Here is a 16707-nt window from a genome sequence, read left to right on the forward strand (position 1 = left end):
CCCTATAGATGCTGTAATCTGCACTGGTAGCAAGGGTCATCTTAGATGATTGTCAGGACACTTTTATGAGTTTAATTCCATAAAGTTGCACTTATTCATTATCTCCATAGATCTCCCCAACAGCTACCTACCTAACACCAAAACTGAACTGTGCAGAATCAAGGGGAAGGCAGTGTATTTCCTAAAACAGCTCCTGCTCCAAGACACTTCAGCCATGCCAGGAGAATTAAGAAAGTGGTGGTAGTAGTAAAGATACAGGGAAAATGAGCTGGCTTAACTAGTGATTTTCTTATCATTTTCAGGAAGAGATAAGAGCTTATTATCTCCAAAGAAAATATGCTTGTTTTTAAAAATTAGTTGTACTTTTACTAATCAATACAATTGTAAGTAATAAATCAAAGTGGATAATAATGAAAATAATTTAATTCCCATGGACTTACTCTTCCAGGAACCAAAGGGATAGTAGCTTCAGCCTTGGTTCTCTCGGCTTCGTCATAACTGGGCAGTGTGGTAGCCACATTGTAAGATGGGGGCTTTGGAAACCCAGACTCGTCTTTGTAGTCAAAATACACTGCAGAATTAAAAGGAAGTCACAATTATCTGATGATTAGCTGAATGGAGGGAAAAAAAAGATTTCCACTAACTCTGGCAAATAAAAACCAGGCACTCCTCTAAGAGCACATGTACATAATTGAATCAAAAGATGTTTATCGATGAATATAAGAGTGGGAATGATTTTTAAATTTATCTACTTCTCACCCAGTCGCTGTGACTCAGTGGTTGAGTGTCAACCTATGAAACAGGAGATCACCGCTGGGATTCCTGGTCAGGGCATATGACAGGGTATATGTAGGGGGCGTGCGAAAGGCAGCCGAACAGTGATTCTCTCTCATCATTAATGTTTCTATCTCTCTCTCCCTCTTCCTGCCTCTCTAAAATCAATAAAAATATGTTTAAACAAAAAGAAAGAAAAAACAACTTCAGGTGAAATGCAGATGTAAATGGGAAATATAAAATATTAAATCTTTTAGAAATAAATACAGGAAAACATGTTATTTAAACTAAATCTGCCACCTAAGAAACTTGGGGTTTTTTTCCCCCAAGTCAAAATAACTAACATACGTACATAAATATACATATACTAGAGGCCCAGTGCACAGATTCATGCACCAGTGGGATCCCTTGGCCTGACCTGCGGAGATTGGGCCGAAACCAGCAGTCCAACATCCCCGGAGGGGTCCCAGATTGCGAGAGGGCACAGGCCAGGTTAAAGGTCCCCCCACCCCCCCGGTGCATGAATCCATGCACCAGGCCTCTACTATGCATATAAGATCTTCAGTTAATCTCTTCCCGTGCTCCCCCGTCCTGTCTGAGATTCATCAGTCTCTTCCATGTTTCCATGCCTATGGTTTCCACTCCTGCGTTGAGGGTCTGCCCCCTGGTGGTCAGCATCTTAGCTACTTCATGGTCGGCCGGTCACTTAGGCTTTTATATATATATACTAGAGGCCCGGTGCGCAAAAATTTGTGCACTCGGGGGGGTGAGTCCCTCAGCCCAGCCTGTGCCCTCTGGTAGTCTGGGACCCCTCGGGGGATGTCCACCTGCTGACTTAGGCCCACTCCCCAGGGGATCCGGCCTAAGCTGGCAGTCAGACATCCCTCTGGCAGCCCAGGAGTCCTCAGGGGATGTCCACTTGCCAGCAGGGACCAGGCCTAAGCTGCAGTTGGACATCCTTAGCACTGCTGAGGAGGCGGGAGAGGCTCCTGCCATCACTACTGTGCTAGCAGCTGTCAGCCTGGCTTGTGGCTGAGCAGAGCTCCCCCTGTGGGAGCACACTGACCACCAGGGGGCAGCTCCTGCATTGAGCGTCTGCCCCCTGGTGGTCAGTGTGTGTCACAGTGACCAGTCATTCCCAGTCGTTCTGCTGTTAGGGTCAATTTGCATATTACCCTTTTATTATATGCCTGGTGCATGGGTGGGGGCTGGCTGGTTTGCCCTGAAGGGTGTCCCGGATCAGGGTGGGGTTCCCACTGGGGTGCCTGGCCAGCCTGCGTGAGGGGCTGAGGGCCGTTTTCAGGCTGGCCACACCCCCTTCAGGGTGGGGGGTCCTGCTGCGGTGCCTGGCCAGTCTAGGTGAGGGGCTGGTGGCTGTTTGCAGGCTGGCCACACCCCCTTCAGGGTGGGGGTCCCTGCTGGGGTGCCTGGCCAGCCTGGGTGAGTGGCTGATGGCTGTTTGCAGGCTGGCCACAGCCCCCAGCCACCCAAGCTCCCAGTGGAGGCTGGCTGGAAGCAGGTATCTGGGATTTATTTATCTTCTATAATTGAAACTTTGTTGCCTTTAGCGGAGACCACAGCCAGCCAGGGCAGGCAGGAAGCTTGGGGCAACCAAGCCTCCTGCTTGCTCCAGCTCCGTGGCTGCCAGCTGCCATCTTGGTTGGGTTAATTTGCATATAGTCGCTCTGACTGGCTGGAGGGTGTGGCTGAGGGCATAGCAAAGGTACGGTCAATTTGCATGTTTCTCTTTTATTCGATTAGCTAGAGATATGCATGTATACATATACACGTGTATGTATATATTATAAAATATTCCATATAACTTCCTATCAAATTTCTTCTTACTTTTAATCAAATCATACTAAAGTCACATCACAAACAGAAATGTACAGTTTGAATTAGCCCACTGCCATAGTAATTTTTAATACAAAAATAAAACTGATATCTACTATTTAAGTTGAGGAAAAACACGAACATTTTAATTTCCCTATTTCAAAAGATTTTTTTTTTTTTAAATATATTTCACCGATTTTTTACAGAGAGGAAGGGAGATAGAGAGTCAGAAACATTGATGAGAGAGAAACATCGATCAGCCGCCTCCCGCACATCCCCCATTGGGGATGTGCCCTCAACCCAGGTACATACCCTTGACCGGAATCGAACCCGGGACCCTTCAGTCCGCAGGCCGATGCTCTATCCACTGAGCCAAACCAGTTTCGGCTCAAAAGATTTTTTAAAAATAGAATCCATCCATATAGATCTCATACAATTTTAAGTTTCCATGAAAAACTTGACAATCTTTTCAAGTTTATTTAGTACCAAAAAATCCAGTATTTGTTACTGTTAAATTTTATATATCACAAATTAAAATAGGTGAAATGAATATACAAAACATTGATTTGTTATTTTTCCCCCCACCAAAATGGGTGTTGCATTCTGTTTCTTTTTTCACATAAATGGACTAATAAGTCCACACAGTTAACATTTATCTTAAAAATAAGCCATGTTAATTTAACAAAAGGTGGAAGGCCATTTAAGCCATTAATGAGGTTTCCTTTAAGAAAAAAAGAAAAAAGAAAAATCCTAGTTCATAAGTAATAAAAAAAATGAATGATCTTGAGTAACTTATGATCTCTAAAAACCTATTTCCCTAACCTGGAACTAAAAGAGTTCATAGAGACCTAGGAACTTAAGTGTTAGTTTGTTTTTTTTGTTTAAGACCTCTATAGTTGGATACAATGCCACAAAACCCAAAGACTTTATTCAAGAGAGATCTCTTCAGGCCTTATTCTACAGTTTCTTTCCTTTATACCCAATATTAGAAACTTTCGTTATCTGCTATTGAGGCCCATAGCAAGATTAATAAAACAAGAGAAAGAGGTAGAGGAACTCATGCTGAAAGCAAAAGGAGATGTTATCTGACAAACCAGGGAGAAATTTGGTTCTTGAGTCAAAAGTTCTACAAATCTCAATGAATAAAGGCATCACCACTATAGTACAGAACATAATACCTTCCAGAGATTGTTTCTGTTGTAATCCCTAAATCATAAAGAAATTTTTAAACAGCCCTAGTGGTTTGGCTCAGTGGATAGAGCGTCAACCTGAGGACTGAAGGGTCCCAGGTTTGATTCCAGTCAAGGGCACATGCCCAGGTAGCAGACTTGATCCCCAGTAGGGGACATGTAGGAGGCAGCCAATCAATGATTCTCTCTCATCATTGATGTTTCTATCTCTCTCTCCCATTTCCCTCTCTCTCTGAAATCAATAAAGATATATATTTTTTTAAAAAAAGAATATGAAATGTCAGTGAATAAGGGAAAGAAGTGTTTGAGGAAGATTTCTATCTAAAATGGTTATGGTGGGAAATGGGAGACATCTATAATACTATCAACAATAAAAAAGTATATATATTAAAAAATAAAATAAAATGGTTATAAAAATTTACACAAAATAGAAACTAAGATATTCAGGAAAATATAAAAATGAAGGACTTTTATCATTAATAAACAGAAATCCAATTTCTTATTTATCAGTTGGAATTTTCATGAATGTATTTAATGGAAGACCAGTACTAATAATCTAGGCCAGCGGTCGCCAACCGGTGGTCCACGGACCACTGGTGGTCCAGGAGGTCTGAAAGGTTGGTGACTGCTGGTCTAGGCAGAGATGAGTGAATAAGGACTAGCATTGCAATTCTTTCCCAAGTCTTGATGTTGTTGTCTTAATTTGATTCCGCAAGGCACCCTAGAATTCTTCTAAAACCATGTTAGCATTGTTAGTTTCAGAAACTTATAAATAAAAATACCTTAACTAATACAAAATGATGGGGTTCCGAATTTGAAGCCAGAGTAGAGGTGAGAAACTTTCTATGATCATCTAATTATAATGGCAGCCTTGGGCCACAGAGACTACCAAAAGATTTAATCTCACATCAACTGATGACAACTGCCTGAGGTGCTGTATTGAAAAGGATTCTGAGGCTGTTTGGTATGAATGCTGTCTTCAACTTGCCTATCCACCCTGGGAGTGGGTTGGGTTGAGTTGTGGCACCATGGGCCATGTACTTGCTTCAGTTCTATTTTGGAGAATATGGAAGAGGTTTCATTAAAAGTGGTCAACTTTCAGCAATAAAAGCAGAACTGGTTATCAGAAAGCTCTAGTTACCTACCAAAAGTCCTCAACTAATGAGATTGTTTTCTTCCTCCCTATTCCTTCTACACCTATACATGAAAATTAAAAAGATAATCTGACATAATGTGGGAAGATGAAAGGTTAATTAAGGAAGGTGGAAACTATGAGGAACATTTAAAACATGAGAAACAGAATGAAAGAGGAGACTTCTAGTTGTTTTGTTTTTAATTAAGAATTTACTAGCATAAAAGAATGTAACATACTATATTCCACAGCATAGGTACTAGAGTCACAAAAAGCAAAATAGCTAATAAGGAAACTACAAAAAGGACAAAAATTAGGTAATGTACCTGGTCCCTAAATTTCTACTTCTTTTACATTGAGAGTCTGTTGGAATGAAATTGAGTTCCAAAATAAAATGGGGTTTGACCTATTTTTCAGAACAGTAACATTAGTTTTTTTCCACCTCAAGCTACGAACTAAATATAATTTCAAAGACTATTTAGGGGAAGCTGAAGCAAAGATAAACACCAATAAACACATACTAGGCAAGTCTATGGCTCAGTGCACTTCAAGAGCTCAGTGGTCCTCTGGCCCATTACCTACCTACTGCACTCTCTGGAGAGATGCTGCTGTAAGGAGGAGGAGCGTCACATGCAACCTGTTCCAGCTGTACAGGCTCTTCCACATTCTGCAACTAAATAAAAAGTTCACATTTCAATTCAAGTATAAAGCCAGTAAGAGAAAGAAGAACCTGAAAACTGGAATAGCCTTTCTGTAAAGCTAGTTGGCAATTTGTTACAAAGGTCTTAAGTTGTGCAAATCCTTTACAAAGTATTCTACTCCCAGGAATTTATCCTAAGGAAATAATCAGACAGAGGCAAAAAAGTATATAAACAGGGTAGGGCAAAAGTAGGTTTAAAGTTGTGAGTATGCAAAACACAAGAGTTTATTCTTGTATCATTATTTATTGTCTTATTTTCCATACAAACAACTATAAACCTACTTCTGCCCAACACTGTAAATGTCATTGGAGCAAAAATTAGAAACAACCTCAATTCCAATCATGGGAAACTTATTGAATAAATTACAGTTCATCTCACAAAAGTCTACTAAGCAGCTATAAAAATGAAAATAAAGAAAATTTGATGGCTCAAACAGATATTCACTCTAAATACTATTACATAAAAAAAACAAAACTAAATTTACCAAACAGTATGCATCATACAATTTGGTATTGGAAGATATTTAATGGAAAGGAGGTCTAGAATGATAGACATCTACAGCTTACACGGTTTATCTCCAAGTGATGTGATCACAGGAATATTTTTTATACATACATCTAACTTTTTGTAATGAACATTTATCACTTGTGTAATTTTCTAAGTGACAAAAATAATCTAATAATAATAATCTGTTAAGACAAAGACAAATCACACAAACCAAGGTTTACCATTATATTCAGTTCGGGCATGGAAATTAGATCTTAAATTAAAACATAAAATTCTACGCAATTATACATATAACCTCTGTCAATTCATCTAAACAACTTCCTCGCTAGTCCAATCTACAGCTGCAGTTACTTTAACTCACACTGAAAGTGTGTCTTCCTGCTATTGCCATATGGCTAGTCTATCCAATTCATCTTCATTGAACAAAGACATTTGTTTTAATTTTTCCAGTGTGACAATAGACTACAGCTCATTTAAAAGATAAACTGGCTGAGAATGGGAATCAATCTGTAAAGTAATAACAGAGTACTCACTGGGGGTTCTGCGTCCAGGCCGTATATCATCATAATACATACTGCCAACTAAGCCACTCGTAAAATAGCCTCTAAACCAACTGCTACAAAGAATTGTATCTTGAATTGAGAGAGAAAAACAGAGAGTCTGACCTGTCATAACATTTAGTAGAGCTCCCTAATTCATTAAATTTTAACTAACCATCTCAGTCTCTAATCCATATACTATTCAAAATCAAAAGCCAACAAAACTTTTCTGATTAATTCTACAAAGCATTCAATTTCAAATGAATTCCTGTATCAAATTTCCATCAACATCTACCATCTGATCACATTTTTTAAACCCCTGTAATCTAATGGTAAACTTAGAGCATTCCCAAAGTAATTATATTGTAACCTAAGATGAATTTTTCCTTTTAAAGGAAGACATATGGGCAAAATAGCTATAGTAATGCCAATATTTCTAGGACACCAAATCAGTAAATTCTTTAAATAGAGTTCCTGGGGCCATGGTTCACTTGTTATACTATCCCCGCCTACCCTCACAGAGAGGAAGGGAGAGGGAGAAAGAGATAGAAACATCGATGATGAGAGAGAAGCACTGATCCGCTGCCTCCTGCACTCTCCCTAACTGGGGATCAAGCCTGCAACCCAGGCATGTGATCTGACCGGGACTCTAATCATGATCACAGAGCCACAGGCCGGGCTCACTTGGAATACTTTTAACATTATCTGAAGCTCTACCAGGGTATTCTCAGCCTACTCCTACCACACTTTGTGTCCTCGGAATGTTGCAAAAAGAAGCAAGAGTCTTGCCCTATTCGGTTTGGCTCAGTGGATAGAGCATCGGCCTTCGGACTGAAGGGTCCTGGGTTCAATTCCGGTCACAGGCACATGCTGGGTTGTGAGCTTGATCCCCCCACGGTAGTTCCCTCTCATCATTAATGTTTCTATCTCTCTCCCCCTTTTCCTTCCTCTCTGAAATCAATAAAAATATATATTTTTTAAAAATCAAGAGTCTGCTGCAAAAACAGAGGCAAACATGGACTTTTCAAGAATACTGCCTTAATATACTGTAGCTAGTAATGCTTTTTAAACCTAGTAATGTTCTTTAAACATAGCTTGATATCTTTGATTGTTTTATACTTCCTGAGCTTGGTCAAATAATCATGTTGCCTCTGCATAATTTAGGTTTTAGAAAGGAAGCATGGCAATTCTAAGAAATTACAGAGGTCGAAAGAATAAAGAGGTCTAATACGCCAGTATCTATAAGATAGGTTGCCTGTTTCCTAGCAACCTGGAAATGAGAAATTTGATCATCCCACACCAGAGTAACAGATAACAGAGCAAAGAAATTCCAACCGTCACAGAAACCCCCATTTTCTCTTTGGTGAGCAAAAAAGAAACATTTATAGGTGACTTTTTTGCTCCATTAAGATTCACCACTTCAGAATCATATACTAATATTATTTCCAACTGAAAACAACAAACACCCACTGTGACTACAGAGGCTCCCCATATTGGAGAGATCCAGGACTTAACTGTACCGACATGTTTTCGGTAATGCTGGTGATACATTTAGGCTCTGTCAAGAAATGTGTTTAAAATAAAATACTACAGTGTGGGAGGAAAAGAGACAACCATCTTCAACAAGTATTTGGTGACCACCATCTGGGGGAATAATAACTTGCTAAACAACTGAATCCCTAAGTACACATCTTTTTAGACTTTGGGGGCATCTACAGCCATGAATTTACTCTGCCAGTTAAACAAGTCAGGCACACTAATGGGGAGGGGGGGGAGCACATATGCACTAGAACTGGAGTGGGACTTACCTCTAAGCCTTAGAGGTTCTCAACCTGTGGATTGCGACCATCGGAAAACACATATAGCATATCAGATATTTACATTACGATTCATAACAGTAGCAAAATTACAGTTATGAAGTAGCAATGAAAATAATTTTATGGTTGGGGGTCACCACAACATGAGGAACTGTATTAAAGGGTCGTGGCACATTAAGAAGGTTGAGAACCACTAAGGCTATAAAATTGGTTATTTAGTTCCAAAATGTATTTTTAAGGTTCCCCTTTTCTGTCCCTGAGAACCCTTCCTTGCAGTCCTCCCTGCCACATCCCTAGGGCTCAGGGATCTTCAGGCTCTCCCCTGAGCCTCTCTCAGAAAATAAGCGTCATTGTCACTGTGGGGCTGGTATTGGAAAGATACCCTGTCTCTTCTATCAACTGGGTCAGTGGAAGCCTGAGTACAACCTACTGTCACAGAATCCTGGTTTGGAGGAGATACTGCGAGAGGCAGGTTTGAAAAGTGGTGGGATCTTCTGCTCTCTCCCTGCTCTGTGTTACTGGGTGGGGGAGATCCTTACATTATGTAAGGGTGACAGATAAATAACTACATGTTGAGGGTTGAATTCTTTTATGTCATGTATTCTTTTAAACAATTTTGATCAATTTTACTTATCTCTAAATAAGTAAAAATGGCTTTTCCCCCAAAAAAGAGTTATACAAGTAACTAGATGCCATATAAAGCACTAAGCGTAGTACAAAACTACCTATAATTACCTATATCTCCATTGCTGAGATAGGAATAATCCAATGATCGTACAATTCAGATGGGCTTTCTCTTTGCCACACCCTACTGTGCCTCACTCCCACTTTCCTGATGCCCCTCTTTTCTCTGAGCAGACTCTGTCATGGCTCCCCAGAAGAACCCTAAAACTTGTCCATGTTCCCACCTGAGATTTATCACAATTGGCTATTGTCTCTTGGCCTTGATCACCCTCGATTTCTTGTTTAATATTTACCTACAAATAGGTGGTAATAATGTTTTGCCCTTTAGATTTTGCCTATGAAATATATATAGCACATCTAAAATAATGTTTTCCTCCTTACTACATTCTTGTGTATCCTACCTATACTGTTGCTATTAGAAATAAATATATGATGTTTTAGCTACACAACAGTTTAAAGAATCTCCTGTATAGAAATCATTCACAGCTCTAGTTACTAATAGAAGCAAACTTGAATTTAACAAGTTTAAAGACTCACAACCTACAGATTTAAATTCTTATTTGAGTTTCCACCCCAGCAAGAAGACTTCCTCACTAGCCTCCCCTAAGTAGTTCTAAAGAACAATCTTCAATTTAGAAATGAGCTATTTTTAGGCAATAGCAGAGCCAGGGCTAGGATTAGGCCTAAATAAGGAGCAAAATTTACAACTGTACCAGTGGCAGTACCTAAAGGCACTTAAAAGTCTTTAAATTGGATTCTCTCTATTCACTAAGAATGGGACGACAAAAAAACCCTACAAAACAACAACAAAAAAACACACAAAAAAGACATATACATAAATCCTTATACACAAGAAGTAGTATCAAAATATACCACATACTAGTAATTCACATGAACACAAAAACCATGCGTAAAATAATGCTGAACTATCCAAAAATTCCGTGAAGTACAAGTATTTGCATACCGCTCACTTTTTTCTTGGTTGAGTCTTATTTAAACAGCAAGAAAATTATAAGATTTTTTTTAAGTTGTATTTTTTATTTAATTTATTGAGGTGACATTGGTTAATAAAACCATATAGGTTTCAAGTATACAAAATTCTCCTAAGTTTTAAATCCCTTCTTTAAGTGATTATCAGTAAATTTCAGAAAATCCTGGACCAATGCCTAAACTCTAGCTTTAAATGTTACTTACCACTTCTAATTTTAGAGTTAATTTATAAAACTTTTACCTTAAAATGCAATTTTTAAACCTCTCATTCCAACCCACTACTTCTGCATACTCTTTAAAATCCTACCAAATGAGACAGTATAATTACCAGAAAGTAAATAAGCACATTTCTTTAGCGCTGGCTCTGCTAGTGCATAAACAACTGCGTACACTATTTTACTGTTGTTCAGAAACAGCCAAAGTTCGTGAGGACTGTAAATTTCCTATACATATAGACTGTAGATTTCTGATTGTACATTGACTATAAATTGTGTTATTCTAACCAAATTATTTACATTCAAGAACAGTTCTATATTATTAATTAGGGGATAACATTTATAATAAGGTAAATAATTCTGACAAAGAGAATCTCAATAATGGAAAGACAACCTAATTTTTAAAAGGGTACAAAATTTAATAGAAGATATATAAGTAGCCAGTATACACAAGATCCTCAATATCATTAGTCATCAGAGAAATGCAAATCAAAACCATGAGATACCACTTCACATCCACTAATATGGCCATAAAAAAATGAAAAAGAAAATAACAAGCACTGTTGAGTGTGTGTGGAAAGTGGGAACCCTTATACATTACTGGTGGGAACCCTACTTCACTAACAATCCAGAAAGGAGGAAAAAGGAGCTGTCGGAGGATGTGAGATGTAGACTGTGAGCTCTTGTAGACTGGGACCTTTGCATGTTTTATGGCTGCATGCGTTCACCCAGGACTTAACACTTGGAGTGCGGGAAACGAGTTAAGTCGGCTCGCGTGAATTGCGAGTACTCCGCGGGAGCCGTCTTAACTCGGTTCATATAGATTTGCGGTGGAGTGCGGGAAACGTGTAAACTCGGGCCGATTGTAACTGCGTATTACCAAATATTTGTTTGTTTGCCGTTCACAAAGATACCTACCTGCGTATGCGAACCGTTTCATACCCATTGGGGTAATAGGTATCATAAAAATCCCTGATTTTGCGCGGGAAACCTAAATAATTGCCCGCGCCATCTTATATTTTGGCGGGAAATTCACCCCACACCGGAGTGTTAACAGTGAGTGGCACATCATGTTCACAAAGCCTGATGTGGAGCTCTAACAGAAAACTACATGAAGAAATGGCAACTAATCTTAACTACCGGTTCACATTTATTAAAAACAACAAAGTGGCATATGCAAAAAATGAAATAGTCTACACTAAAAAGACAGTGAAGTCAAATATATAGGCACTGAAAGTGACAAGGACATGCCTACAACCCAGGGACATGTGCTGGATGCATGCAGCCTGCTTGGCTTTGCTAGCCCATGAGCTACTGAACTCTCCGTCAGGATGAGAAGTTCCAAAGCTATGCTTGCTTACGATGATGATGATAATGATACCGATGCCACCACAGCTACCTAGTGTCCAGCATGCTAGGGCAGAGATTATGGTGGGACAAGGTATTCTATTCAAAAGAGCCTGTCTTAATTTAGGCCTAATCATGAGGTCCCCTTCTCCTGCAAGAAGAGAGTCAAGAGGGAAATGTAGCAGGCATTTCATATTGTTCTCTCTACCCCATCATCACAGAACTTCCATTATACAAGTGTTTAACTGATACATTAACTTAACACCATTCAATGATCACATCAGGCCAGGATGGCTGTGCAGTCTGAGGACACAACAGTGAACATGACTAGTGTTTTTTACCTCACTAAGCCTGTCATTTAGTAAAAAAGGTCAATCAAAAGAAGTAATTACAATTATAATGTTCCAGTTAAAGATTAAACACACACATGTGCCTCTTATCCCTTCCAAAACCCTCTTAAATGTAAATGTTAAAATTGTTAATTTTAGCCCTAGCCGGTTTGGCTCAGTGGATAGAGCGTCAGCCTGTGGACTCAAGGGTCCCAGGTTCGATTCCGGTCAAGGGCATGTACCTTGATTGTGGGCACAGACCCGGTGGGGGGTGTGCAGGACGCAGCTGATAGATGTTTCTCTCTCATCGATGTTTCTAAATCTCTTTCCCTCTCCCTTCCTCTCTGTAAAAAATCAATAAAAAAATATATTTTTTAACGAATTGTTAATTTTAAGGCAAAAGATAAGTAACTATGGTGGAAGCAGCAATAAAATCCTGAAAGCTAGAAGCAGTAACATAGTAGACCCAAGAAACGGAATCCTAAACCAGAAAGCAGAAAAACAACCTCTCTTGCACTATACTCTCAAGAATCAGTGGCACCACATGGAATACTATTCAGTTGCCCAAAAAAAAAAAAAAGACAGCATGGAGGGACCTGGAGAGTATTACGCTAAGCGAAATAGGCCAGTCAGAGGAAAACAAGTATCATATGATCTCACTCATATGTAGAATCTAATGAATAAAATAAACTGATGAACAAAATAGATCTAGAGACATAGAATCATGGAATAGCCTGATGAATCTCAGAGAGAAGGCAGGGGTGGGTGGGGAGAGATTAGCCAAAGAACTTAGATGCATACTAGAGGCCCAAGCACGGAATTTGTGCAAGGGTAGGCTCTCACAGCTGCCCCGGGTGCTGCCTTGGCCCTTGCAGCCTGGGCTTCGTCCAGAAGGTGGCCCGGATGGTCGTTCTGCTGTTTGGTCTAATTAGCATATTAGCTCTTTATTATATAGGATATGCATAACCCATGGACACATACGATAGTGTGGTGAAGGCCTGGGTGGGAGAGGGGAGACATGGGTGCGGGAAGGAGGAGGTCAATATGGAAAAAAAAGGGGACATCTGTAATACTGTCAACAATAAAGATAAATTTTAAAAAGAAAAAGAAAAAAGGAATGGGTAGCACCAGGTACTGGTGCAAGTATGAGTGAAAATGAGATTTAAACGCAGAAAGAAAGGTTAGTGATACAGTTAAACACACACAGCTTCCAGAATCCCCATTAGAAGATTAGAGATTTATTCTCTGGTGAAAGTAAAGCAGAGATCTATGGGCTGGAGACACAGAGTTTTAGGAGAAAGAGTAGCATATCAGAAAAAAGCGATTGAGAGATTTATGTACTAAATGTTGATATTCCCCAGCCTTTTCCCCCCAATCAGATCCCAGAATACTAGCAGCCAGGCCTGTTCTTTGGGGAAATGACCAGCCGGAGTAAAGACATGAAGCCACTATCACTCAAAGAAAAAGCCTAGTCAGGTCACGCTAATTACAGACCTCAATGAGAAGCTCCATCAAGCATACTGAGCAACTTCCAAACTGCTGTACAGACCATGCACTCTTAACCAAGCAGGCAAAGATCACCATGCACCAAAAGCAAGCTTCTAACATAAAAGGTCATAAAAGGTCAAAGGAAAGAGAGTAAATGCAATGCAGAGGAAACAACTATGCTGACGATGAAAACTTTTAAAAGAGAGGAAAAAAAATTCAATACTCTCAGAAAAACAAGAGAAAAAAATAGAACCATATAACAAGGGTGCTATTTTAAAAAAGAAGAAGGGGAACAATTAGAGAAGAGTTTTGAAAATTCAACAGATTGGGATGATGAACACATAATAAACAGATATATTACAGAACCTAACAGCGGTTCTCAACCTGTGGGTCTCGACCATCGGAAAACACATATAGCATATCAGATATTTACATTACGATTCATAACAGTAGCAAAATTACAGTTATGAAGTAGCAATGAAAATAATTTTATGGTTGGGGGTCACCACAACATGAGGAACTGTATTAAAGGGTCGCAGCATTAGGAAGGTTGAGAACCACTGCATAATTTTGTTAACCAATGTCACGTCAATAAATTCAATAAAACTAAAGAGACAATTGGAGGGATTTTTGGATTAGACATAACTACAGAGATTCACTGTAGACTCAAGTAGGGTTGCAGATATACAGATTTACATATATATTCAATTGGCAAATATCAGAATTATTTTAATACTTACATACTCAAACAAATATGCATTAGAAATATGGTCATGAAATAATGGGCCCACAGTGTCTCATCTCGAAGTATACTAGAAAGACTATCTTGGTAAAACATAAAATATCAAGTAAAGGAACTACTGACATTTTTAAAAAGACAGTAACCCAGCCGATGTGGCTCAATGGTTGAGCATAGACCTATGAACCAAGAAGTCACTGGTTCGATGCCCGGTTAGGGCACGTGCCTGGGGTTGTGGGCTCAATACCCAGTAGAGGGCATGAAGGAGGCAGCCAATTGATGATGTTTCTCTCTCATCAATGTTTCTATCTTTCTCCCTTCCTCTCTCTAAAAATCAACAAAAACATATTAAAAAATAAATAAATAGCAAAAAAATTAAATGACAAAAGAAATTAAAATTGTATCAAAGAGAATATAAAATTGAGAATGGCTCAGAGAAAGTAGAGAAAAAGACAGAGGTGAAATATATAAGAGATTTTTATAATGTAAAGAATCCATACAAGAAGTCCAAATTGCAAAGAGAAAAGGGGAAAAAATCAAATCAAAGAAAAATCAAATACATACTTCAAAATTTTTTTCAGAACTGACAGACATGAGCTTCCAGACCAAAAATCCCCACTAAGTAACTGGCACAATGGATGAAAATAGATTTACACCAAGCTACAACATAGTGAAATTTAAGAACACTGAGGATAAAAGGAGGCTCCTAAGGGCTGAGAAAGTAGGCCACATCTAAGAATCAGTCATCATAATTGGCTTCAGGCTTCTTAATAGCAACAGTGGAACCTAGAAGGCAATTGAAGAAATGCCTTCAAAATTCTAGAGGAAAATGCTTCCAACACAGAAATCTAAGTAAGTGTGAAGATAAGTTAACCTCCCATGCATTCTTCCTCAGAAGGATACTGGAGGTGTGTTCCATGAAAATGAAGCAGTAAACCAAGAGAGAAATATGTGACTCAAGGAAAGGCACTTCAATGAAAAGGATTGGGAAAGGAAATCCCCAGAATGACAACTGAAGAGCAACCTTCTAGGACAGGTCAGAAGACCAGGAAAGAGCTCCACACCCCCTAAATGAAGTCAAGAAAATATCTGATATGTTTGAACATAACAAAAAACTATTAAGATTATTAGGTGAGAGCCTGAGGATGAATTAGTACTATTGGCAAATTTATGATATGTACATAGAAATTTAAGCAAACAAAAAAATAACTTTAGGGAAAATCAAGTACTGTTCAAAGAATAGTAATCACAGTATACTACATATTTTCAACTATTGAAACGCTCATTATCAATCTAACCACATATAGATATAACTATATTAGAAAAATGGAGAAACAGGAAGTGTTGTGTGAGCGGTAAAAGAGAGCTAAATCCTTATATCCCATACTGATATCAATTTTAAAAATACAGAAAACCGCCCTAGGTGGTCTGGCTCAGTGGATAGTGTTGGCCTGCAGATCAAAGGGTCCCAGGTTTGATTCCATCAAGGGCACCTACCTTGGTTGCAGGTTCCTCACTGGCCAAGGCCCTGGTCTGTGTAGGAGGCAACCATCCATTTGTTTCTCTCACATCAATGTTTCTGTCTTTCCCTCTCTTCCACTCTAACTCTCTCTAAAAGATCAATGGAAAAATATCCTCAGGTGAGGATTAATCCTCCCTTCCCCTCTCCCTGCCCCGCAAAAAAGAGAAAACTGTCCAAGCCAATGTGGCTCGGTTGGTTAAGTGTCGTTCCATACACCAAGAGGTCACCAGTTCAATTCCCAGTCAGGGCACATGCCGGGGTTGTGGGCTCCATCCCCAGTAGGGGAGGGGGCAGGCGGGAGGAAGCCAATTGATGTTTCTCTCTCCCTTTCTCTCCACCCCTCCCTCTTAAGTCAATAAAAATATTTATCTTAAAATGCTGAAAACAGAAAAATTAAAACGCACATTGTAAATGTTATTTAACTACAAATATAATCGCAAAAAAGCAAAAGTAACAGCTAAAAGAACTAAGGAGAAGGTGGGGTAAGCAGAAGACTGCTGCTGTTGTTAATAGCCTAAAAAATCTACTTGATTCTAACCTTTATGTGTGTACACCTTTGATATAAAACCAAAATAAAAAGTAAAAAGAAAAGGTAAAAATATGATTACAAAATGTGTCACAAAAGGGGAATGCCTTGCTCAGGGGAAACTAATCTAATTTTTTTTAATTTTTTTTTATTGCTTAAAGTATTACAAAGAGTAGTACATATGTCTCCTTTTTTCCCCCTTGACCTTCCCCCTGCCTCCCCTACCCCCAGTGTCTTGAGTCCATTGGTTATGCTTATATGCATGCATACAAGTCCTTCTGTTTATCTCTTACCGCCCACCCCAACCCTCCCCAGCCTTCCTGCTGTAGTTTGACAGTCTGTTTGGTGCTGCTCTGCCTCTCTATCTATTTTTG

At 39.2% G+C, this 16707-nt stretch overlaps 1 protein-coding gene across 2 annotated transcripts in view; it reads right to left on the minus strand.

Moving 5' to 3' along the window:
* NDFIP1 (Nedd4 family interacting protein 1) overlaps positions 1–16707 on the minus strand; it is a 47289-nt gene that overhangs the window by 19127 nt on the left and 11455 nt on the right. For both annotated transcript variants that reach the window (XM_070414718.1, XM_070414717.1), the window contains exons 2-3: positions 5512–5602; positions 441–571 (exon numbers count right to left, since the gene is read on the minus strand). In XM_070414718.1, the coding sequence (XP_070270819.1) occupies positions 441–571; positions 5512–5602 (222 nt within the window). The remainder of the gene's footprint in view (positions 1–440; positions 572–5511; positions 5603–16707) is intronic.

This window comes from Myotis yumanensis, unplaced genomic scaffold, assembly GCF_028538775.1.
Source record: "Myotis yumanensis isolate MYYU_CA2020_CCGP unplaced genomic scaffold, mMyoYum1.0.hap1 SCAF_5, whole genome shotgun sequence".
NCBI classification, from domain to species: Eukaryota; Metazoa; Chordata; class Mammalia; order Chiroptera; family Vespertilionidae; genus Myotis; species Myotis yumanensis.